The sequence below is a fragment of the Podarcis raffonei genome, chromosome 17 (genome assembly GCF_027172205.1).
Source record: "Podarcis raffonei isolate rPodRaf1 chromosome 17, rPodRaf1.pri, whole genome shotgun sequence".
NCBI classification, from domain to species: domain Eukaryota; kingdom Metazoa; phylum Chordata; class Lepidosauria; order Squamata; family Lacertidae; genus Podarcis; species Podarcis raffonei.
In genome coordinates, this window is record NC_070618.1 from 3,878,870 (window position 1) to 3,904,182 (window position 25,313).

General features: G+C 47.6%; 1 protein-coding gene across 1 annotated transcript; it reads left to right on the forward strand.

The window, feature by feature from the left end:
• The first annotated feature begins 2,211 nt into the window (after positions 1-2,211).
• On the forward strand, positions 2,212-24,769 carry NOP2 (NOP2 nucleolar protein). Its single transcript, XM_053370772.1, has 16 exons — positions 2,212-2,406; positions 5,690-5,735; positions 6,420-6,487; positions 8,441-8,679; positions 11,475-11,518; positions 13,435-13,592; positions 15,025-15,224; positions 17,548-17,637; positions 17,724-17,811; positions 17,938-18,078; positions 19,300-19,439; positions 19,853-19,942; positions 21,551-21,673; positions 22,164-22,261; positions 22,366-22,496; positions 24,182-24,769. Exons 1-16 carry the CDS (start codon positions 2,301-2,303, stop codon positions 24,505-24,507), a joined length of 2,088 nt encoding a protein of 695 aa, XP_053226747.1. The 5' UTR covers positions 2,212-2,300; the 3' UTR covers positions 24,508-24,769.
• The last annotated feature ends 544 nt before the right edge of the window (positions 24,770-25,313 follow it).

A 25,313-nucleotide genomic window follows, 5' to 3' on the forward strand; every position in this document is an offset into this window, starting at 1 on the left:
TTGGCTCTGTCAAAGTATTTAGGAGCTACAGGGTTTTCCTCTACATTTCAATTCACTTTGTGCCAGGAGAGCTTACTCATACAAGCAGCCAGGAGCGATGTAATTTTTATAGCTTTAAAGTGAGCAAAGCAAATCCCAGACTGGTCCAAGTACTTACAGATGACCCTGCAGTTTGACTGGTGTTGAGCCCTCCCAAAAGGTCTCATCAAAATATTTTGATACATGGTCTTGCCCTATCCCAACATAGCATAAAAGACTAATCAGAAGTTGAAATCAGAATGTTAAGATAGGCCTACTTCATAACCTAAAGCATAGCCTACATAAGATGTTATAGTAGTAAGAAATTAAATATAAATTTAGCGGAATGTTTAATATCTGAATATTCCTAGGTGGACCATGACATTGAGGCAGCCTGTAACTGACATCTATCAAATTTGAACTTGATGGGATGGCTGAGTTCCAAGCAAATTACAAACAGCCCCTATAAATTAAGTCTACGTTACCAAACGTATATTAAGTTATTGAACTGCCTACGACCTATTTTGTTGTCATGCACATATAATGCTTGATATGGGCTACAAGTTAAATGCAAATCTGCAACTTGCAAGAAAATAAAATAAGGGGGTTGGACTCGATGGCCCTTGTGGTCTCTTCCAACTCTATGATTCTAAGAAGCCCAAAATGAACTGATGCTCCTGGAATGTGGAGGTCTGCCTCTACACATACCAAAAAAAAGGGGGGCCAGTAGAACAGCCCCCTCCCACAGTTCAAGGCCATCTGTTTGCACTAGAAAGCATTCCAGGATCAGCAGAGGCTAATATGGCACACCAGTAAATGATGAAGTTGGCAAACCTAACTAGATCCTTCATTAAGGATACAATTTTTGCACCAAAATCTGAATACAGACATGGACTGGACACATGCTTCAGCAGGAACAGCTCACAAGGTAAGGTGACCACCTCAGGTGGCAGGATCCACAGGGGCAGCAGATCCAGATGTAGATATTTTATTTCCCCCTTGTTCCATGTAGCTCTTCATTCACTTTCCCTGGCGGGGAGGGTGGCACTATTTTGTGGTTCACCTCCGTTGCCAAAATGTCCTGGGCCGGTCCTGCTTTTGAGGAAACAAAAGTAGGGGCTGGTGGCCGTTTCCAGACAAAATCCCCTATTCTGGGTTCCTTCCATCTATGGCAGGGGTCAGCAAACCTTTTCAGCAGGGGGCCGGTCCACTGTCCCTCAGAGCTTGGGGGCTGGACTATATTTTTGGGGGGGGGGTGAATTCCTATGCCCCACAAATAACCCAGAGATGCATTTTAAATAAAAGCACACGTTCTACTCATGTAAAAACACGCCGATTACGGGACCATCCACGGGCTGGATTTAGAAGGCGATTGGGCTGGATCCGGCCCCTGGGCCTCAGTTTGCCTACCCATGATCTATGGGGACAACAGCAAGCTGCTCAGCTGCCTAGATTGTAGATCAAGGGGGACACAAGTGCATTTCTCAGTCACAAACTTTCTTATGGGGGAAAGGACAGCAAGGGCTGCCCACTGAAATCAGCTGAAAAAAGCCAGGATTTTACTGGATCTGTGATTGTGTAGTAACTTACAACCCAGCAAGAAAAGTGAGTAGCAAAGGTTCCCATGTTTTCCAACCCAGTGGGTCTTAAATCCGTGTCAAAAAGTGGTTTTGCTTAATTTTTAATATGGAGCTTTCAAATTTGCCTGCAAGCCAATGCAGCCCAGTGACTTAGGACAGTCCTCCAATATGGCCAGCGAATAAAATTGCATATCTGATGCAGTAATAAGGTTTGATTTACCACTTAAATCCCATATACTTAACACCTTTCAGTTTGCGACAAGAGTCAAAGTACGGTAGGCCCGCAACTGATACACATTTAACTTTTGTGCATTCAGTTTAAGGCATTTGGCAAAAAATATATAAGAATTAAAAAGGGGCGGGTGTTACGCGCTGCTGCCCCCAGTAACAAATCAAGGTCATGAAATGAAATCCTGTTTTTTTTCCTCCCTTGGGTTCCACGGGCAACCCTCACTTCCGCCTCGCGGGAGGGAAGGAAAGGGAAAGTCCGCCTCCCGAAAGCGGAAACTTCGCCCGGCCGGCTCAGCCCACCCACTTGGCCGCGACTGCTGAATGAAACAAAGGCTCAGCCGGTTGGCGAGGCTGGCCAATCAGCGCCCGCCGGCGGGGCGGAAGGAAGGAAGTGCGCGCGGCTGAGGCTGGGAAAAGGGGGCAGCCCACGTGCGGGAAGCCACGCTCGCCTGGCCGAGGAAGAGGGAAGCCATGGGGCGCAAGCTGGACCCGACCCGCAAGGTGAAGCGAGGCCCGGGGCGCAAGGCGCGCAAGCAGCGCGGAGCCGAGGAGGAGATCGCTCGTTTCCTGCCGCCTGGTAAAATTGCGACACCCCCTCTCCCCACACACTTTGCGTTCGGGCCTGCGGGGTGGATCGGGGGCAGAGTATCGGCGCGGGTGGATCGACACCGGAGAGTGCACGTGCTGTAGAAACCTCAGTCCGCGTGTATTTTGGATCGCGCGGAGTAAGCGCGCATTTCTTGCCTGTATAGCGGGGGATCTGGGATTAAGCTGCCTGGTCGGTCCCGGCGAGAGCAGGATGCCGCGCATCGACGGGCCGTCGATCCTATGATATAGAATCATAGGCTTTTCGAGTTGGTAGGGACCGCAAGGATCACCCAGCGTTTCTCAAACCTGAGTCTCCAGCTGTTGTTGGACTACAACTCCCATCATCCTTAGCTAGCAGGACCAGCGGTCAGGGATGGCGGGAGTTGTAGTCCAACAACAGCTGGCGACCCACGCTTGAGAAATACTGATCTTGTCCAACCAACCCTCTTTAGTGTGGGAATGTGCACCTGCCCGGGGCTCAGACTAACAGCATTATCAGCACCACACTCCAAGCAATTGAGCTAAGCAATCCTTATGGTTCTGCATAAGGACGTCCCTTAGGGCACTGCAATGGAATTCCCTTAGCTGCTGCAGTGGATGTACAGTCATACCTCGGGTTACAGACGCTTCGGGTTGTGTGATTTTGGGTTGCGCACCGTGCTGAACCCGAAAGTACTGGAACGGGCTACTTCCGGGTTTCGGCGCAGAAGTGCTAAATGGCGCTTTGTGCGTACGCAGAAGCTGCGAATCACGTCTGTGCACGCGCGGGTTGCAAACGTGCCTCCCGCACGGATCACGCTTGCAACCCAAGTGTCCACTGTTTTCTGCCCTCCTCTAGTGTGCTAAAAGTGCAGCCCCATGTATGCTTAACCAAAAACAAGCAAGTCCTGTTGGATTTGCTCTGAATTTGCCTCTTAGTTGCGGTGTTTAGGATTGCTCCACACGTGCTAGTTCAAATCTCTTCTTTCTCACAAGATCACTGGCAATCCACTGTGCCTCCACCCCCGCATCTGCAGTAGGGGTGATTGTAGTTTTACTTAACAGGGATCTGAAGGTGTAATTGTTAGTGCTACCTGCCCGTAACAAGCAGGGCCCAGCAATGTAAAATTCAGAATTAAAATCAGCTAAACCAGTTCACAAATAAAGGGTGGGTCCTGAAAACACGCATCTCAGATGTCAGAGGCCAAGGTAAAGAGGCAAAGGTAGCATAAGAGGCAAGCTTTTAATTTTTGAAACTTGCATGGTTTCTGTAGGGTCTTCCGTGGGTCTTTGCACTCTTGCACTGAAACTGGTGTTTCATGTGGAGTTCAGCATCTTCTGAGCTGCAGCTCTTGTTTTTAGTATGTATAAGCCCATAACCTGTTTTGCTTCTGGAAAAGGACTTTGTGTAGGCTTTGTTCACAAGAAGACTTGTTGGGGGATGGCTGGATTCATCTTGCCTCTTCTGTTGAAATGTTCCCTCCATGGCTTTTCTGACATAGTGTTATAGGGCTGGGTAGCCAATGTGGTCCCTCTGTATGTGGTTGGACTGTAGCTTCCATAGCCACTGACACACATACTTTACATACTGGCTGACATTTCTCCAACCCTTCTTTATTCCTGCTTGTGCCAAACGATGGTTTGGTCTTCTGAGAAGGAGCCTTGGGCTCCTTGCTCTCTTCCCCTTGTGCGTTGTCCACTATTTCCTTCTCGTTTGTTCACACAGGCAAACCATGGTTTGCACTTGTCTGCAAATGTGGGTTGCAAACCAGGGTTTGATTCTTCTTGGCAAGCAAATGTAAACTATGGTTCATCTGTCTGAACAAAATAGGGAAGGGTGGTTTGTTGCAAGCAGGAACGTGGAGTAATTGATTGCTGTGTGTAAGGAGAGAAAGGAATGCGCAGCTCATGGGTCTGCAAAGCTAAGGTTACCAGATTTTGTTTAATGAACCCGGGGACACTTTAAATACATACATACTACAGGTTCGGGACGTTGATGCTGCAGTGATGGCGGTGGCAGATGGGCGGCCACCGCCTTGACCTCAACTGCCACATTTCCCCTTCCTCCGAGGCTTCTGTCTCCTTTCTCCATGAGCCTGGACAGCCCCTGAGTTGTTGGTTCTTTGGTGGTGGTGGGGAAGCGGTGCGCAGTGGGTCAGGCATGGAAGGCGGAGGAGGGCCAAGAACGGTGGTGGCGGCGAGGCTCGGACAGCGTGATGCCTCCCTTCCCATCAGAGCAGCCCCAATCCCACTCCTACTTGTGTGCAGGCAGGAGGGGATACGGATCCCACAACTGGGAAGGGAGGCTTCCCGTTGCCTAACTGAGAGATCCCTGCCCCCTCCTGCTTGCACACAAGCAGGAGTTGGGAGGCTGCTCCGATAGGCAGCATGAAGCCTCCCTTCACAGCGTAGTTGCTGGGGTCAGGGAAGGTGGAAGCAGCCCGGAAGCTGCATCTTTGAGCCCCTGCACCACCATCGTATGGCGACTTCCGAGCAGCTCCTGAAGCCAGCCAGAGCCAACTGCTCCGGGCTGCTGAGACTGCCGCTGCTGCATTTCCTGGGGACATTAGGTGAAATCCGGGGACATTCCGGGGATGGAATTTGTCCAGGGACTTATTCGCAAATCCGGGGACCTTCCCCAGGAAACGGGGACGTCTGGTAACCCTAGATCTTTCCATAATACCCAAACCATGGTTTGGGACAGCCTTCTATGTAAGCCCTTGCCTGGTAGCCATGGACGACAAGGAATTGTGTGCAGGTGAGTGGGTGAATTGATGGAGAACTGCTCCGCCCCAGTTCAGAAACGTGTCAGGCAGCTGTTGTAGGAGTGATGGAGCTCTCTCTCCCTCTCCCACCAATCTCTAGCTGGCTACTAAAAAAATGTGCAGGCTATTAACATTTGAGAGCTTATTTCACAAATCTGGATTGGCATTGCATCTGGGAAAACCGTAGCAGCTAGCTTTCCTTTCTTGCCCCGTCCCAAGGAGAAAGGGGTAAAGAGAGAAGATCAGTGCAGAAAAGCAGCTTTGACTCTTCCTTCGGCCTGTGATATTCCTATCCCCTTCTCCTTTCTCTGGGTGTTGGTGGCGGTTTCAAAACTCTCAACAGGCAGAGATCTCTTGCTGGGGGTAATGGCATTGCGGCCTGGCAGCTCTGCCTCCCCGGTTGAGATTTTGTCCTATTTGAAATCATATTAAATGGAGACGGGAGGCCTTGCTGCTTTCTTGGTCTTTATTGCTATATCAGCCTTCTAATAATTTCTTACTGTTCTTTTTCTCCTTCTCAACCTCCAGATTCCTCTGACAGTGTAAAGAAGCTTTCCAGTCATGCTCGACGAAGGTTGGTAGCGAAGGCGGCTTTATTCAGAATGATGCTTTGCTCTTATTTTTAAATAATGACTGCCCACCAAGGAGAGAGACTTTGATTCTTTGCTTTTTCCTGTGTTAATTGATTCATTAATGACATCCAGTGTGCTTGCCACTCATTGCTAGGCCATATTTGATGAGATTTGCCAGTAATCGTGTGGTTTGTTTTAGGAATGGCTCTCGTGGCAGGTTTGCTTCCCCAAGGCTATGTGAATCCTAAGGATTTGATTCTTCTACTCAAGCAGTCCAGATTAGAATTAGAAATGGAGAAACATAATTGGCAACAGATTGCCAAGCCTTGTGTTGATTGTAGTGCTTCTGGCTATGGTTAACTCTACTTTTATATTTGACATTATTAGGAACTAAATAGTTGTGCTAGCAGGAACCAGCACAGAGTCCTGCTATTGCAACAGGATTAAAAAAATATATCTTCTAAATTATACTTGCTGCCATTTTAAAAAATATGGGCACATTCATCTTATCGTATATATTTTTCTTTTCCTTTAGAAAACATGATACCAAAATGACTTGAAAAAAGTAAATGTGTCCTTAAATCTACCTCTTACTGAATTCTTGGCTAAAACGTTACTTAGTGTACATTGATTTATTTTGCTCTCTTAGCCATGCTTGCTTTTAGCTCATTCTCGTTTTATTTTAGAGCTGCAAAGAGACGAATCAAATCTACCAAGCCCCAGGCAGATGCAGATGGCCCTGATCTCCAGACAGGTGAGGGCGCATCAAAATCATTTTTGTTCATCACTTTGAAGAGGCTGTTGTTGCTTTTCAGTGCCCAGTGCAGATGGATATAAAGAGGAGCTATAGCAGGCTTCATCAAACTCGGCCCTCCAGATGTTTTGAGACTACAATTCCCATCATCCCAGACCACTGGTCCTCTTAGCTAGGGATGATGGGAGTTGTAGTCCCAAAACATCTGGAGGGCTGAGTTTGAGGAAGCCTGAGCTACAGGTTGGTGATTGAGTGTTTCCTTCCTTGTGAAAACTGGCGGGGGGGGGGGAATCCGTGCAGTCATTGATGTCTATTCCAGCAGGATTTCTGTACTCCCCACAATCTCCAGCTGCGCCCCTTCCACACACCCTGTTCTTTTATGGGTGGTCTCTTGAGCCTCAGGAACAACTTTTCAAGGTGTGCAATAGACTCCATCTTCATCTATTCTGCCTCTGCTGGGATTTGGGGATGCTCTCTCTTATAATCCAAAAAGGTAACAGTGTTGGTCCGTATTTGGCAGGAACCCTAGAATTCAGGCACCTTTAAAATCAGCAGATGTATTGCGTCACGAGCTGTCAGATAATAGCAAACTTTCGTCAGATGCTAGAAGATTTTGAGTTCAGGGCAGCCTCCTGTCTTTATCTGTGTCTGCTTCTGATTTCTCAAAGGAAGGAAAAAGACAGGATTCCTTCTTGATTCCACATGCTGTAACAGATTACAAACAAAAAACCCTCACAAGTATGCACCTCTCCCCCCCAAAAAAAAGTTCTTTATGTATCTTGCTCTGTTTTAAAACCAAAAAAGAAGTACTTATGCACTAAACTCTCAACCACAGGCTGAAGCTTGCTCTTACTCCCATCTATTAACTGACAAAAGTCCTACTAGATAGAAGTACAAATTAAAAGTACTTACAACTTGTGCTCTGGGAGGTGGACCTGATCTTTGAACTCAGGTTCTTTATTCTTGTGGCAGGATCGCTTGCTGCGGCATACGACTGACCTGCCGACATCGTCTTTCGCTTCCATTCGTTTTTAATGTGTGACATTTTAATGTATTTTTAATCTTTGTTGGAAGCCGCCCAGAGTGGCTGGGGAAACCCAGCCAGATGGGCGAGGTACAAATAAAAAATTATTATTATTATTATTATTATTATTATTATTATTATTATTATTATTATTTTATTCTGCAAAAATGTTGTTTTTGTAAACATGGCGTTTTTTTATTCCTTTAAAGACATGGCACCATATTTTTGTGCTCCCAGTACATTTCCGAGCACAATTCAAAGTGTTGGTGCTGACCTTTAAAGCCCTAAACAGCCTCGGTCCAGTATACCTGAAGGAGTGTCTCCACACCCATCCTTCAGCCCGGACACTGAGGTCTAGCGCTGAGGGCCTACTGGCGGTTCCCTCGCTGCGAGAAGCCAAGTTACAGGGAACCAGGCAGAGGGCCTTCTCAGTGGTGGCACCCGCCCTGTGGAACGCCCTCCCACCAGATGTCAAAGAGAAAAATAACTACCAAACTTTTAGAAGACATCTAAAGGCAGCCCTGTTTAGGGAAGCTTTTAATGTTCAATAGTTCATTGTATTTTAGTGTTTTGTTGGAAGCCGCCCAGAGTGACTGGGGAAACCCAGCCAGATGGCTGGGGTATAAATAATAAATTATTATTATTATTATTATTATTATTATTATTATTATTATTATTATTATTTCTAAGGACTTCAGGTTCTCACATGCTTTTGATTCTTCGCCGTTTTAATCTTGCGTTTCATATTTTGCAATACCTGTTGGCCTTTCTCTAAAGTGCCTCCATACTTGGTGTGAGCTAGACGCCTTGAATACTTGGATTTTTCTCGGGAAACCGAAGTACGAAGCACTCTTTAGAACTACAGCTGCTTCAGAACATTTCTTCTTCAAGACGTGTTCTAAATAGTTCCTTTTGGTCCTGCTTTGCAGAGACGCCTTTGTTGAAGGGCGCAAATGGAAGAGCGGCCGCACAAGATGGCCGCCAGCGTGGCTTTAGCGACGGCAACGCTTCTTGGCTGACTCCTTCGGCCTCAGGAAAAAAGAGACCGAGGCCCGAAGAGAGTGATGAAGAGGAGAGTGAAGCACTTGATGAGAGCGGCGGAGATGATGGAAGCGAGGAGGAGATGGTGGACGACTACGGAGACCTGTCTTCTGATGATGAAGAGGAGGTAAGGATTCCTCGCCTTCCATTATAAATGGGTGAAAATAATTCTTACTGTTGGGTGAGAAAGAGTTTGCGTCGTATAACTCAGCTGTGACTTGGTAAATCTCCCACCTGAATCTTCAGTTCCACCGTGAGGTATTAAAAATAAATGGTAAGTACCGTATTTTTCGCACCATAGGACGCACCGGACAATAGGACGCACCTTGTTTTAGAGGGGGGAGAACAAGGGAAAAAAATTCTTCCGCTCTCTGCCCAGCGCCCCTTCAGTGAAGCGGCAGGAGGCGCTGCACAGAGAGGGGGAGAATTTTCCCCCTCTTGTTTTCCCGCTCTGAAACAAGGTGCCGTTTAAGGTGTGTTCAGGCGGCTACCTTGGAAGCCTGGAGAGTGAGAGGGGTCGGTGTGCAATGACCCCTCTCGCTCTCCAGGCTTCAGGTTCCTTTCGACCTGCTCTTTGGGGCTGGCGGGGGGAAGCCCACCACCAGCCCCAAAGAGCAGGTCAGGGAGCAGCGGAAAGGCGCAGCAGAGAGGCTGCTGCCATAGGCGCGCGTCACTTCTCCAGCCGGGAGAGGGTCGCGGGGGGCTGCTTTAGCCCCGTGCACGCTCTCCCAGCTGGAGAGGTGACACGCGGCTATAGAGGCTCCTGCCATAGCCCCGCGTTACCTCTCCAGCCGGGAGAGGGTCGCAGGGCTATGGCGTCTTCGCTCCATAGGACACACACACATTTCCCCTTCATTTTTGAAGGGGAAAAAGTGCGTCCTATAGAGCAAAAAATGCGGTAACTTAAACTGATGGAATATGCGCAGCTTGCGGATCTAACATATAGAATAAGAGAATGAGAAGAACATTCGTTTAAAGAAGATTGGAAAATGTTTACTGAATATATGGGGGGAATTGTGTACACTTGGAAACATTGGCAGGGTTAAGACAAATTCAACAGTGTAAATAAGTTTTGATGGAAGTAATAATGGAATACTGAATGGTTTATATAAAATAGGCAGGGATTTATGATATGTAAAATGAACCACGGAAAGAGAAGAAGGAAAGTCATTGATACTTTAAGGTTGTATAAGTGAATATTCTAAATTGTAAGAGAGAGAGAGAGTGTAAGTGTCTTTAAAAAGGAAAGGGGGAAAATATTTCAGTAAGAAATGTGCATATTGCGCCAACTCCCTCACCCTTGCAACTGCAGGGATGTTTGTGGCATTGCAAGTAGGTGAATGAGTCATTTGGCTCTTAACCTGCTGCAAATAGATTTGCATCGCCTGCAGCTGTTGATGCTTCTGGCTCTGCCATTGAATGTGTTTCCCAGCCACTAGAATTCAGACAAGGTTAAGGGACCCCTGACCATTAGGTCCAGTCGTGACCGACTCTGGGGTTGCGGCGCTCATCTCGCTGTATTGGCCGAGGGAGCCGGCGTACAGCTTCTGGGTCATATGGCCAGCATGACTAAGCCACTTCTGGCGAACCAGAGCAGCGCATGGAAACACAGTTTACCTTCCCGCTGGAGCGGTACCTATTTATCTACTTGCACTTTGACGTGCTTTCAACCTGCTAGGTTGGCAGGAGCAGGGGCAGAGCAACGGGAGCTCACCCCGTTGCGGAGATTCAAACCGCCGACCTTCCGATCGGCAAGCCCAAGAGGCTCAGTGGTTTAACCCACAGTGCCACCCGCGTCCCTCAGACAAGGTTACCTTAAGTAAAATAATGGACTGAAAAGAATTGCCAATGCGGGCAGTGGGAAACGTTTCTGCTTATGAGAATCTCTTGTTAGCATACTTCTCCAAAAATCTTCAGTACTTCATCCTTCTTAAAATATTTACACAAATGCTATATATTTATACAAAAATAATTCTAGGGGTTTCATTTTCACCCTCTGTACGCTGCACCAGTGAGGCTGAGTTGTTGATTACTGGGGCCAGATGTCAGGCAGCAATGTTCAAGGCCATGCTAAGGAGGAATGTGTGTGTGTTGCCTGGGAGGAAGCGAGACCTGCTTTTCTCAGGCAAAGTGTTGCTCAAGAGGTACCAGAAGGAAATGTTTGAAAACCGATGAATGACCATTATCGATAGGTAGAAGAGGATTTACTGTACTCTTCTATTTTGAAGACAGGTTATAACAATGTATAAAAGCAGAAATTGGTAATGTGTGATGTGTAGGGAGAAGGGGTGAATGTACAGTGGTACCTCGGGCTACATACGCTTCAGGTTACAGACTCCGCTAACCCAGAAATAGTGCTTCAGGTTAAGAACTTTGCTTCAGGATAAGAACAGAAATCGTGCTCCAGCGGCGCGGCGGCAGCAGGAGGCCCCATTAGCTAAAGTGGTGCTTCAGGTTAAGAACAGTTTCAGGTTAAGAACGGACCTCCGGAACGAATTAAGTACTTAACCCGAGGTACCATTGTATTTTGAAAGGATAGTTGGAAAAGTTGTTTTTTGGGGAGCAGCAAAATGAGGGAGGAAAATAGAGGGGGACACCTGGGGTGGGTGGGAAGTCAACTTTTAAATTTGTATTAATTTGGTGGCAATTTGTTTAAAATTATGGAATGTCAATAAAAATAATTGAAAATGAAATGCAAATACAAACCAGTATAAACAGATGCGTGAATCTGGAAGATAACAATCCATGTGTCTACTTACAATGAACAGTGTCGACTTCTCTACTCTGCAATTCCTGTTGTGGATCTGTGTTTATCCTTCTTGATGTGTGAGGTGTATATCTGACATCCGATTAAGCTGCTTCTCTCTCTCTCTCTCCTTTGTGTGTGTGTGTCTTTTTTTTTTTTTTTTAATTTAAACTCAGCTCTTGCCTATAGAACAAGCTGCCCAGAAAGAGAAGCTGGAGGGGTGAGTAAACCAAGAGACTTAGATTTTGTGGGCCGACGAACCCTTCACCTTTTTAGAGCAGGAATTGCCAGCGTGTCATTGGACTCCCATCAGCCCTCAGCCAATGCGACTAATGCTCAGGGACGGTGGGAGTTATAGTCTAGCAGTATCTGGAAGGCACAAAATGGAGGCCAGTATGGTGCAGTGGTCAGTGTTAGAAACTCAGGTGTATAATCTATAAATGCCAATTGGCACCTTAAACCTAGGCTGCAGTCACCACAATGGAATGTCTAGGCACCGTCCCCACTCCCCCATTGCACTTACGATGATGATTCATTCCATTTTTATATCGCTTTATATTTTCAAAAACAAATCTCAAAACTGTTTACAACCATTACATTATATAATTACATTATAACTCAAGCTTCAAGAAAAGTATTTCAGATCCATCTCTAAATGCTATTTTGCTTTTCCCATATTTATTTACCTACTTAATTTATAGAGCTGCCCCATAGTTCAGAAGTAACTAGGAACCCAGTATGGTGTAGTGGTTAGAGCATGGGTAGGCGAACTAAGGCCCGGGGGCTGGATCCAGCCCATTCACCTTCTGAATCCGGCCTGCGGACGGTCCGGGAATCAGCATGTTTTTACATGAGTAGAATGTGTCCTTTTATTTAAACTGTACCTCTGTGTTATTTGTGGGGCATAGGAATTCGTTCATTTATTCCTTCAAAATATAGTCCTCCCCCCCCCCACAAGGTCTGAGAGACAGTGGACCGGCCCCCTGCTGAAAAAGTTTGCTGACCCCTGGTTTAGAGTATCGAACTAGGACCTGGAAGATCAGGGTTCCAATCCCCACGCAGTCTGAAGCTGGCTGGGCGACCATGGAGGAGAAGAAGAAGAGGAAGAAGAAGAAGAAGAAGAGGAGTTTGGATTTGATATCCCGCCTTTCACTCCCTTTAAGGAGTCTCAAAGCGGCTAACAATCTCCTTTCCCTTCCTGCCCCACAACAAACACTCTGTGAGGGGAGTGGGGCTGAGAGACTTCAGAGAAGTGTGACTGGCCCAAGGTCACCCAGCAGCTGCAGGTGGAGGAGCGGGGAAGCGAACCCGGTTCCCCAGATTACGTGACTACCACTCTTAATCACTACACCACACTGGCCAGTCACAGCCTCTTAACCTACCCAACAGGGTCGTTGTAGAGATTAAATGAGGAGCGGGGAGAACCATGTACTCCTTGGAGAAGACAGTGGGATATAAATGCAATAAGTAACCTCTTCTGCATACTTGCTTAAGAAAGCTAGAGGGACCAGCTTGGATGGAGATATCAGTCGCCAACACGAGATCCAGAGATCTCCACGTGGTCTCAATTGGATTGGCGCCTGACTAATTTTCAACACTGGTAGCGGTTAGAGCAGGAGTCGGCAAGGCTTACCTTGCCTGGGCCGGTTCACTGCTGCGGAGCCCCCTCCGTAGGTCAAACCGCAGGTGCGTGTACACACGATTTCCGGCGTCTGCACCTGCGCAGGTGCGATTTCCGGCGCCACGGAAGCAAATCGCTGTGCTGCACTGGTTTAACGCAGCGCAGGGACTCACCGAGTGGGCCGCTCAGTTCGGGGGCAGCTTGGCGGCCGGTAAAACAACCCCTGTGGGCCGCTTGTGGCCCATGGGCCCTAGGTTGCCGACCCCTGGGTGAGAGTGTCGGACTAGGACCTGGCAGGCCAGGGTACAAATCCCCACTCGGTATATGCTCAGTGCCTCTCAGCCTAATCTACCTTACAGGGTTGTTGTGGGGTTTAAATGAGGAGCGGGAGATCCTTAGCGAAAATGTGGGGTGTAAAATAAGACTGAACAACATTGGCCACCCCTGTATAGGGGTATGCACTCCGGCGAGTGGTAAAACTCTCCTGTTGAAATGCTTCCTGTTCTTGGATGCAGCCCGGCCTTCAGTGACGATGACAGTGGCAGTGAGGATGAGACGTCGCCACGGAAACGGGAGGCAGCGCAGGATCAAAGCAAGAACACAGACCTGCAGCTCAATGTGGATACAGAGGAGAACTTTGTGCTTCCCAGCGGGCAGGAGATAGAGAAAGAAGATATCCTTCTTCCTGGTTGGAGATGGGGGTGCCTACATGTCTTTGGGGCGAGGGGGGGAGATGTTGCCCTGGGCCGGCCGCCTTAGGTTTCCTTGCACGCCTTTTCCTCTGTGGCCCCTTGGGCCTGTCCTTGGCGATGCAGCGGGGAGCTAACCTTTCTCAGGCCAAAGACCACGTTGACCCAGCGCCAACCAGTGGTTGTCACATGTCAAAGTGGACATGGCCAATCTTTTTAAAAAAATTAAGGACAGATTTTGGGGGTCTTGTAGGGGGTGTTGCAAAAATCTTTTGGCACCACAGCAGGAGCCCTTTGGGAGTGCTCACTTAAAATACGGTTACATTTTTTTAACAGAAAAATTGTGGGGGACCTTGGCATCATAAATTATTATTATTATTATTATTATCATCACCATTATTATTATTATTTATTGAATTTATATACCACCCTATTCCCAGAGGTCTCAGGGCGGTTCACAGAACAACATCAAAATATAAAACCATAAACTATATAATAATTTTAAAAATGGCATCAAAATCTCACAGTCAGGAGAAGTCAGTAAAAGAAAAAAAATCCTTATTTTTGTGATCAATTAAGAATGGTGGGAGGCTTGGAGAACAGCCCCCCAGAAAACCATTTGGTATCACAGCAGATAACCTTTGAGAGCAGCAAAGGGGGGGTTTAAAATTACTGGCCCCACATGCAAGCTAAGCACCCACATTGTAATGGGAATGGGTGTCTGGGAGCTGGGGGATCTCCTGGTTCAGATATCTAGCGCCTTCCCTTTGGTTTGAAACTCTTCGTTCGCAGTAACCGAGTAGTGATTCCGGCTTGCTTTTACAGGGCTGTTTCAACAAATGCCAACATGTGTGCAGGTCCTTGAATTCTTAGCTGCTCCAAAGTGTTGCGAGGATCCACTTTTCCACTCCAGAGTATACAGTATGGGATCAGTGTTAAGTTGTGGGTGAACATATCAGGCGACACAGCGATTCTCCAAACAGCTCTTGTTTATTCACAGGCCAGGGCAGAACTGAACTGAAGGGTTCAGTCAGCCTGCTTATATAGAGCTCCAGTACAACGTAACTGTAACAACTTTCTAAAACTATCCAATCACTGAACGTCACTTTAGATCCCTTATTTGCATAACTATCTACAGTATCCCCCTGCTGGCCCAGGGTGAGAACTTCAGTACATAACAATCAGTACTGTGTAAATGTAGCATTTCTGCATGTAACAGTGTGTTTTTGTAATATCTTGCCTTAAGTTGTCTGTTTCTGCTTCTTTATGGTACACTGCTTGGAGATGTTTTGAATATATTAAGCAATCTAGAAATCAAATCATCTAATCAAAAATCAGGTGGGCCCCCTGGGTGGTCTGACTTGGGACCAGGCCTCAATCCCTGCCTCCGCTGTTGCTCCTTAACGTCCTGATCACCTGCGCAGCCCCCTGACCTGCAGCTCATTCACCAGCGCATCAAGGACAACATAGAGGTGCTTCAGGATTTCAGTGCGAAGCGAGAGGAGGGGCACTCGCGGCAGGAATATCTCGCCCTTCTGCGCCGGGACCTTGCGGCTTACTACTCTTACAGCGACTTCCTGATCGAGAAGTTGATGGAGCTTTTCCCACTGTCTGAGGTACTTTCCATGACTGTTATCCTAACCAGTTTTCTGCCTGGATAATTTCTTTCTAGGGATGCGGGTGGCGCTGTGGGTTAAACCACAGAGCCTAGGACTTGCTGATCAGAAAGTCGGCGGTTCGAATCCCCGTAACGGGGTGAGCTCCCGTTGCTCGGTCCCTGCTCCTGCCAACCTAGCAGTTTGAAAGCACGTCAAAGTGCAAGTAGATAAATAGGTACTGCTCTGGCGGGAAGGTAAACGGTGTTTCTGTGCGCTGCTCTCGTTCGCCAGAAGCAGCTTAGTCATGCTGGCCACATGACCCGGAAGCTGTACGCAGGCTCCCTCAGCCAATAAAGCGAGATGAGCGTCACAACCCCACAGTCGGTCATGACTGGACCTTTACCTTTAATTTCTTTCTGGGGATAACCCAGTTTTGGAGCCCACATGTTGTTGGGTTCCAGCTTCCAGACCCAAGGCAGTATGGCCCAATGGTCAGAGTGATGGAGTGTCAGGTCAGGGAAGGTTGCGCTGAACTGTGGTTAAGTAGCACGACACCTGAATTTGATCCTTGATGGCAAGGCTGAATTGTTTAGGCAAGTAGCTTCGAAACATTCTCATGGCTGTTCCACTGTCTGAAGGCTGTATTCACTGCTGAGAAGACTTAAAGCTTGTGGGATTTTCTTTTTCTTTTTTCCCCTAACTAACTAACTAACTAACTAACTAAAACCTCCAAGGTCCACTGACTGGCAGTTTGTGGGTAGGGGAATAAGGTACAAGATGAGTGTGAAAGGAGAATGGGAGAAGAAACTACAGGAGATGAGTAAAAATAATTTTGAGAGCGTGAAAGGAGAAGAAACTACAGGAGATGGCTAAAACAACTTTTGAGAGGCCTGTGGGAGTGGGGAGGAGCAAATATAAAAGTAAAAGCCACCTTCACTTAGAGGCATCAGGATTTGCCTGGAAGGGGGGAGGCTGAATCACAGTACCTCTAGAGTAAACGTAGCTTGAAAAAAGGTGAGCTGTAGAACTCATTACCTCAAGGGAAAAGCTGTGACAAATAATTCAGCCATTTCCAAAGATGGATTAGAAAATTATGTCAGTAACTATCAACTGATTATGCCAAACACTCTCTTCATCGGCCATCATCTTGTGACTAGCTGTGGTCTTTCACCATCGTTTTGCTACTGGTGGGCCAAAAGTTTTCTGAAGCCTTATTTGAGCCCTTGGGACAATATGTTTTGAGAATGAGATGGTGCTGTTACATTTATAGTGGTACCTCAGGTTACAAACACTTTGGGTTACAGACTCTGCTAACCCGGAAGTAGGACCTCTGGTTAAGAACTTTGCCCCAGGATGAGAACGGAAATCGCGTGACGGTGGCAGCGGGAGGCCCTATTAGCTAAAGTGGTACCTCAGGTTAAGAACAGTTTCGGGTTAAGGACAGACCTCCGGAACGAATGAAGTTTGTAACCAGAGGTACCACTCTATATCCTACCTTCCCTCAAAGGAGCTCAAGGTTCATCCCATTTCATCCTCACAAGAGCCCTGCGAGGAGAAGGTCAGGCCGAGAGGCGGTGACTAGTCCCAAATCACCCAGTGAGCTTTGTGAGCTTCATGGCTAAGTAAGAGATTTGAACCCGGGTCTCCAACACCCTAACCACTAAAACAGAACACTGTACAGTGGTACCTCGGGTTACATACACTTCAGGTTACATATGCTTCAGGTTACAGACTCCGCTAACCCAGAAATATTACCTCAGGTTAAGAACTTTGCTTCAGGATGAGAACAGAAATCGTGCTCCGGCGGTGCGGCAGCAGCAGGAGTGCCCATTAGCTAAAGTGGTGCTTCAGGTTAAGAACAGTTTCAGGTTAAGTACGGACCTCCGGAATGAATTAAGTACTTAACCCGAGGTACCGTTGTACATCTCTTCACTTTTATTGACCTGCCTTCTCAGGCAATAGGGGTTAGTTGGCAGGTGATGTAAGACAGACCAAAGAAATAAAAATTATTTTTTTTAAAAAAGAAAATTTCCCACACACAACTCTATGGAATTCATTGCCTCAAGATGTGGTGACAGCCACTCTCTTAACTTTCTTTGTTAATACCGATTTATGGACAATAAATAGGTCTGTTGGTGGCTGCTAGTCAGAATGGTTTGATGGAACTTCTGAAGCCACTGGCAGCAGTAGCAATCCCTGGGGAGCACGGCCGAGAGAATGGTGTTTCACGCCTGTCCTGCTTGTGTGATTTTTCTCACAGGCCCCTGGTTAGCCACTCTCAGAATACGACTGCTCATACTCTTATTTTGGTCTTTCTCTCTTCACCCCTTCCCACATTTAGCTGGTTGATTTCTTGGAGTCCAACGAGGTTCCTCGGCCCGTGACCCTTCGCACCAACACGCTGAAGACACGACGGCGCGACCTGGCTCAGGTGTGTAGCTGGCGGAGAGCCCTCCACCCTCAGCTGAACCCTGGTTGACAAAACCTCACTCTGCTTCTTTCCCCTTCATCCCACAGGCTCTGATAAACCGTGGGGTGAATCTTGACCCGTTAGGAAAGTGGTCCAAAACTGGACTTGTTGTGTACGACTCCTCTGTGCCTATAGGTGAGTAGAAGGCTGTGTTATCTTTCTCTTCACACACACACACACCCCTCCAAAAAACCAACAACACCGCCACATTCCTCAGCAGCTGATTTCTCATGGCTTTGCTTCTTCTCCCTTCGCTACCAGGTGCCACCCCAGAATACTTGGCTGGCCAGTACATGCTGCAAGGAGCATGCAGCCTTCTCCCCGTCATGGCTCTGGCCCCTCAGGAGAACGAGCGCGTCTTGGACATGTGCTGTGCCCCAGGAGGCAAGACCAGCTACATAGGTACCGGTGGAGGATTGGGACCGGACGAGGGGGGTGGAGAGGGGTCTGTTCTGCCATCTTGTTGCCTCCCAATGGACCACAAAGCACAAGAGTGCTGCTCTTCTCTGCCGGCTAATAATAATAATAATAATACATTTTATTTATATAAGAGGCCATCTCGCTGAAGGAAACTTCAGCTGGAGCCTGGCTTGGGGAAACTAGGCCACAACACAGCGGAACCTCAACTGGGCTCTTTGGGAGCCCTCCACCAACATTTTTCCACTGAGGGGAGAGGTAATCTATTTCTACTTAGATGCACCAGGGCTAAATCAACGCTGAGATCATCCTCTGAGACTCTTCTTCATTTGCTTCCTCCACGAGAGGTCCTGATGGTGATGGGCCTTTTCTGAAGTGCTCCCCATTTGTGACATGCTCTCCTCAGGAAGTCTCGCCTGGTGCCTTCATACATCTTTAGGCACCAGGCAAAAACGTTCCTTTTCAACCCTAGCCCTTCGGCTGACTGGCATCCGATGTCCTTTTAAATGTGTTGTGGGAAGGGGGGGCTATTGGTTTTGTTCTTATTGTTTATTGCATATTTTTGTCTTTTTTATATTGTCTTTTTTTGTTGTGAACCACCTTGAGATCTACGAAAGAGTGGCAGTATACAAATTTAATAAATAAATAAATACTAAGCCCTTGTGCTGATGTCTGATGCCATGGCTTTGTCCCAAGAGACACCTGCTGCAAGTTGACTTGTGTTTTTGGAGAAACTAATCCCACCTGCTCACCTTTGCTGTGTTTTTGGGTCACTGGGAACTGACAAGTATGGCTCATTTGAGGATTTTGAGCTTATCTGCAGACTCTTCTACAGGGGCCCGCAATCTGCCCTGCTTCTTGTTTTCCTGAGTTGTCGATTTGGGAATTCAGCTGCTTGTGGGGTGCAATTCATATTCCTTTTTCAGCTGGCCATCTAGCTTAGGGTAAGAGATTGAAATAAGGGAGGGCGTGGAAGTTGCCTCCCATTCTTAGCGCTCAAGGGAGTCATTCCCCAAAGACCTTGCCTCTCCTCCTAGTGGAGGGGCGCCCAGAAAATCCACATGTAAGCCCAAACTTTGATAGGTACAGAGCTGCCTGAGGAGAGAGGACCTCAAGGACAAGATGTCTGGGAGAAATTTGTCAGGGCTGGAGGGAGACCTGTTATTTCTTTGCAAGCGCTAACCCATTTACTTTCTGCTTTGGCAGCCCAGCTGATGAAGAACACGGGTGTGATCCTGGCCAATGACAGCAATGCCGAGCGTCTGCGCAGTGTGGTGGGCAATCTGCACCGCTTGGGCGTCACAAATGCTGTTGTGAGCAACTGTGACGGGCGCCAGTTCCCCAAGGTATATATGGTTGAACAGGAGGTGGGTTGAGGGCATTGGGTTTTGTTTTGTTTTTTGATGGCTCTGACCTTTCTTGACCCAGTGGATCCCTGGCAGGGAGGGTCCACTTTGTGAGGAAGCGGGTACAGATGCTGTCTTGAAACTTGGGGCAGGATTCCACCAGTGCAGACGGAGACAAGGCAAGAGTGACAGTCCCTCAAGTTGAGTTGTCTGCCACCTCCTTTCTGTGCTGGGCGGAGAGGGAATCCCCAAGTGACGGGGATGGGCAGGGACAGTTGCCACTGTTGTGTCTTCTGCTGACCTGGAAGGTTTTAAGATACGCATTTGGTGTCCAGGCGGCCAGCCCAAGAGAGGGAGAGACTGTGTAGAACTGAAGGAGAAACGTCCTCCTGAATGCATTTTTCTTTCCCAAGGTACTAGGTGGCTTCGACAGGGTCCTGCTTGATGCTCCATGCAGTGGAACGGGTGTTATTGCAAAAGACCCCACGGTTAAAACCAATAAGGTGAGTTGGGCCTTAATCGCTGCAGTGGGGCATTGGGAGGGGTCTGTCAGGAGCTCGTCCTACACTCGAGTAGGACCCTGGCAGAGACACATGCCTGAGTGGCATGTTCCCTCCCTCCTGGTCGATCGTTCGGGAGCTTCAAAAGCTTTCTTCTGCCCAAACATCACAGCGACCGATGCCAACAGACATTGGCACACTTCGGGATCTGCAGAGTCCTCGCAGCTTGCATGACAGACCTCAGCAACTCAGCATTTTAGCTAATTACTTTATTTACATATAAACGCACACGGAGCACTGCAACATGGCTCCCTCTCTCTGTAGCATCAGACAGCAAAGAGAAAGAACAAAGGACAATAGTCCCACTTCACGGAACACAGTAACACAAACATCCTGTCTCCATCACTTCCCACACTGTGGAGTCAAACCATATACCGTCATGTGATAGACAACAATCCCATGACTGCAATCACGGAACAGGAATTCTAACAGCGTCTTCATCTGTGTGCAGAAAAAGAGGGACTTGGAGCTGCACATCTGCTTCCTTTTATTTCTTACCAAAACCTCTTTGAGGATATTTTGGGGGAAGTGAGAGAAGTGTGTTGACAGCAACAATTATACCACAGATTACTAAAGGTACAAGAAGTGCAAGAGGATGCCAGCGTGCTTGATGAATAAAGTCAAGGAAGCAAAAAAAAGGCAAGAAGGCCTTCGTTTTCAAAAGGGTGGCAGTGTGGCCCAAACGAGAATGAAATTAAGCACAAGCTCTGGCGAAACAAATGTTACGGCGACAACCAGGCAGGCAGCGAACAGTTTGACCATTGTATAGCTAAGTGAAAGGATTATAGCACGAGATGAGGGAGCTTACAGAGAAGCTGAATTGTTTATTTCTGCCTGCCTACACTTCAAAAGATGCTTGGCAGTTGCCACACCTGAACCAGTTTTGTGGGGAGGGAACCTGAAGAAAGAATGCAGTTTTAGGGCTAATGGCCATATTATTAAAACTTAACCAATTGCCAGCATCCTGGTGGCTTAAACCTAATAGTTTTTGAAAGAACTCAAGATGTAGATTGTAATGACACAAGAAGGCGCTTATACCCAATCAGAGCGTTGGTGTGGTCTTTGCCAAAGGCTCTCCTAGGCCTGAGGCCTGCTAACTAAGATCCTTCTAGCTGGTGATGCCAGGGCCTGAACCCTCTGAGGCATTCTGCATGCCAAGCATGAGTTTTAGCTCTTGAGGCCCCTCCCCAAACTCTGGATTAAGGAGTGACAGAAAGTGCCTTCTAATCTCACCTCTGCCATGAATTTGCTGGGTTGCATTCAGCAAGTCGTGTCTCATCCTTGGCACCTCAGCGCCACCTACAAATGGGAATCACAGTGGGAGGAGGTTTCTTCAAGGGCTGTTGGGAAATGTAAACCAATGGTGGGAACTGGGTGGCCCTCTTAGGTGCATCGGAGAATCCAATTCCCACCTTGACAATTGGGACTGATGGGAATCTTGAGTTCAGCACCATCTGCAGAGCCTCATATTCCCCATCCCTGGTATAAACAAAGTGCTGCTACACGAACATATCTCATTATTACCGATATGCGTCTGCCTTGCTCTTTCAGGATGAGAAGGACATTTTGCGCTGTGCCCACCTGCAGAAGGAACTGCTGCTCAGCGCTATTGACTCGGTTAATGCCGCCTCAGAAACCGGGGGCTACATCGTGTATTGTACGTGTTCAGTCATGGTGAGTCTTCTTCCCCCTGTTTAGTCTTCGCTGCCCCAGGCAGTAGAGCACCCCTTTCCAGTAGGAAGCTTTAAGGACGCGGGTGGCGCTGTCGTCTAAACCCCTGAGCCTCTTGGGCTTGCTAATCAGAAAGTTGAATGTTCAAATCCCCGCAACTGAGCTCCCGTTGCTCTGTCCCTGCTCCTGCCAGCCTAGCAGTTCAAAAGCACGCCAGTGCAAGTAGATAAGTAGGTACCACTTTGGCGGGAAGGTAAATGGTGTTTCTGTGCACTCTGGTTTCTGTCACGGTGTCCTGTTGTGCCAGAAGCAGTTTAGTTATGCTGGCCACATGACCCGGAAAGCTGTCTGTGGACAAATGCCAGCTCCCTCAACCTGAAAGCTAGATGAGCGCCACAACTCCATAGTCGCCTTTGACTGGACTTAACTGTCCAGGGGTCCTTTACCTTTACGTTTTTAAGGAATCTGACCGTCCACTGTCTGTGTTTGACAGGTGGAGGAAAACGAGTGGGTGGTTGATTATGCCCTGAAGAAACGCAATGTCCGCCTGGTGCCGACAGGCCTGGATTTTGGCAAGGAAGGATTTACCAGGTGTGTCTCTCTAATCCTAAAGCTGGAATGCAAGAGCAGCTCATGATTCTCATTGCTCTCGGCAACTCACAACGTGCAATCTTTGTGTTCCCCTTGACACTCAGGTTTAGGGAGCGCCGTTTCCACCCTACCTTGAAATCCACTCGCCGCTTCTACCCTCACACCCACAACATGGACGGCTTCTTTGTCGCCAAGCTGAAGAAGTTCTCCAATGCCATTCCCAAGCCTCCAAAAGGTAACAGGCTGGAGGGTTTGCCTCATCAGCAACCTTTGTTTTCTTGCCAAACAAACGCTTTGGCTTGGAATCAACTTGATCCCCTCCCCCCCCTCTCCTTATTCCTTTCTCCTTCTGTGATGGAACCCCTATTTGGGGACTTCCCTGGCTTTTTTTTTTCTGGCCCATGTAGGACCAGTCTGGATAGTTGGCCTTGGTGAAGATTTGACGTTTTCATCCCCAAAAAGTTTTTTATTTGAGTTTCTACTGAAATGAGGCTGCATTTTAATGTTGTATTTTAATCTTGTTTTTAAGTTGTATTTTAATCAATTGTTTTATATCTGGTGTTAGCCACCCTGAGCCCGGTCTTGGCTGGGGAGGGCAGGGTATAAATAATTTTTTTAAATTATTATTGTTATTGTTATTATTCGATCCCACAATTCTGGAAACAGTTTCTTGGCTGCCAGTTATGGATTTTTGCTGAACTGTTCACTGCAACACTCTGATCCTGTTGAGCTTTAGTCAAGCGGTAATACTTTTGTTGTGAAGCGGTGGGGTTGTGGCATCAAGCATATATTTTTAAGTTTTTGGTTCTGCTTTAAATATAACCTGGAACAGAGAGGAAAAAAATGTGAACAGTGAGTGATGGTGCTTGCAGAAGACGTTCTTATTTTCCCAGCAGCCTGTTTTTGCTCTTAATTGGTCTGCGTCTTTTGGTTGGGCAGGGTGTATCCTTTTTTAGGTTATTGCAGGATGAGCATTTTTAGCTAATAATGGTTTTTTATGTGTTTTAGTTTGGTATCGTGGGCTTGTTTCTCAGGAAGGAAGGAAGGAAGGAAGGAACAGCCGAAATACATTCCAGACTTTGTGCTCTATCAGCGTTTTGCAGTATTTAGCTGCTGATATATCACAATGTTGAGAACCCGATATCGCCCAGCCCTGATACATTCTGTATACACCAAACAGCATACGTCACTTGGGCTAGAACTTCCCATCGCTTCACCTGACCAGATCATCGTCATCATTTATTACTTATACCCCACCCATCTGGTTGGGTTTCCCCAGCCACTCTAGGCAGCTCCCAACCGAATATTAAAAACACAATACAGCATTAAACATTAAAAACTTCCCTAAACAGGGCTGCCTTCAGATGTCTTTTAAACGTAAGATAGTTGCTTATTGCCTTGACATCTGATGGGAGGGCGTTCCACAGGGTAGGTGCCACCACCGAGAAGGCCCTCCGCCTGGTTCCCTCTAACCTCACTTCTCACAGTGAGGGAACCACCAGAAGGCCCTCGGAGCTGGACCTCAGTGTCTGGACCAGAACGATGGCGGTGGAGACGCTCCTTCAGGTATACAGGACCAATGAGGGCATAAGTGGCAAACACCCAAATCTTACAGATAGTTCCCCTTTCTGGGCTCAGAGCCCATTACCCCAAGCCCACAGATAAGGACAATGTCAAAGCAATCATTTTAGCTTATAGCAAAGCAAGTGAATATAAACATGATGAGCTCATTGCTACAACACCTAACAATTAATTGGGGGGGTTACCTTGCCTACCAAGATGGCATTTGCGGAGCTTCCAGAACCACAATGCTCTCCCTTTTCTTTGTGGTCCTTGTCTTGTTCCCACCCTGCTCTCTCTTTCCCTGCTGATCCAGTGTTGCTGCCATTGTTCTGGTCTAACGCTTGCTTCTGTTTCCAGACGAAGAGCCGAGCGGGGAGCCAACCGCGCAGACAGCAAAAGAGGGATCTGTTGCAGCACCAGCTGAGCCACCGACTAAAGCGGGGAAAGGCGTCGAGTCGAAGGCCATTAAGAAGCAGGCTGCAAAACGGGGACTTTCTGCCAAGGCGCAGCCTGCAAAAGGAGAGTTGAAAGGGGATAAGCAGAAGAAGAAGCTTTTGGTCTCACGGCAAGGCTCCTTCCAGAAGCGGTCCAGGCCCTTGAAGGCTGCTCGGCCCTCTCCGGGAGGTGCGAAAGCTCGGCCAACCCCCAGCAAGAAGCGCAAGGTGCACCGAAACCATCAATAGCGAGGAAATTGCATTGCTTGGTGTTTCTCTGACAGCTGCCAGACAACGCTAGTAGGACTGGCGGGAGATCCCCCCCGCCCAAGGCACTTTGCCCTGGCAAAACCTGTGCCAGGTTGGCGTTCGGGCACTCTCCTCTGCACTGGGCTGACGTAAAATATTTAATTTTCTTTTAGCCCTCTTGGAAGGGCAGAAACTGTCTGAATTTGTCAGTCATTAAAAGATTTTCTACCTGGTCGTGTGGCATGTCGGGTGTAGGATTTTATTTCAAGTCTCAGTATGGTTTTTATTTTCATTTTTTTCCACAGCTGAAGTAAATACTGTTGGATCTAAACTAAAGGGGGAAGGGGTTTTGGTGGGGGAAGGAGATGGTGGGGAGAAACGGAGAGTGGCAAGGAATAGGCTCTGGCAGAGCCCACTGGGCATGTACTTCATGCAAACAAGTACGGAACCCAAATATCAGAGTACTTATTCTTTTTGTGCTGCCTGTTCATATGTTTTAAGAATAGGCACGTCTTCTGACTACTGAGCTGTTATGGGAAGAGATACTCCCCTTCCAGTGTTGCAACACCCGTCTTTTGACCAATAAAGCAAACAAAAGTCCAGTTACATTGCCCCTTCATCAAGGTCCACAGAGTTGTGTTGTAATGGAGCACCTGGGAATTTTAAGTCTGCCCCCCACTTGTCCGTCACTAGGTAGCTCCGTAACTGAAGATCCGAGCCAAACCTTACAGAAGCCAAAGCAGTTTGTCATTGCTTCAAGTGTATAGGGAAGTCCAGCTCTCTGGTCCAGGCCTCCCATGGGTCAT

Excerpts from the sequence above, each read along its gene's own strand:
- NOP2 (XM_053370772.1), top strand. The coding sequence starts at position 2,301 with ATGGGGCGCAAGCTGGACCCGACCCGCAAGGTGAAGCGAGGCCCGGGG. Across the intron at positions 5,736-6,419 it reads TCCAGTCATGCTCGACGAAG|AGCTGCAAAGAGACGAATCA; the intron begins GTTGGTAGCGAA and ends GTTTTATTTTAG. Across the intron at positions 15,225-17,547 it reads AGCTTTTCCCACTGTCTGAG|CTGGTTGATTTCTTGGAGTC; the intron begins GTACTTTCCATG and ends TCCCACATTTAG.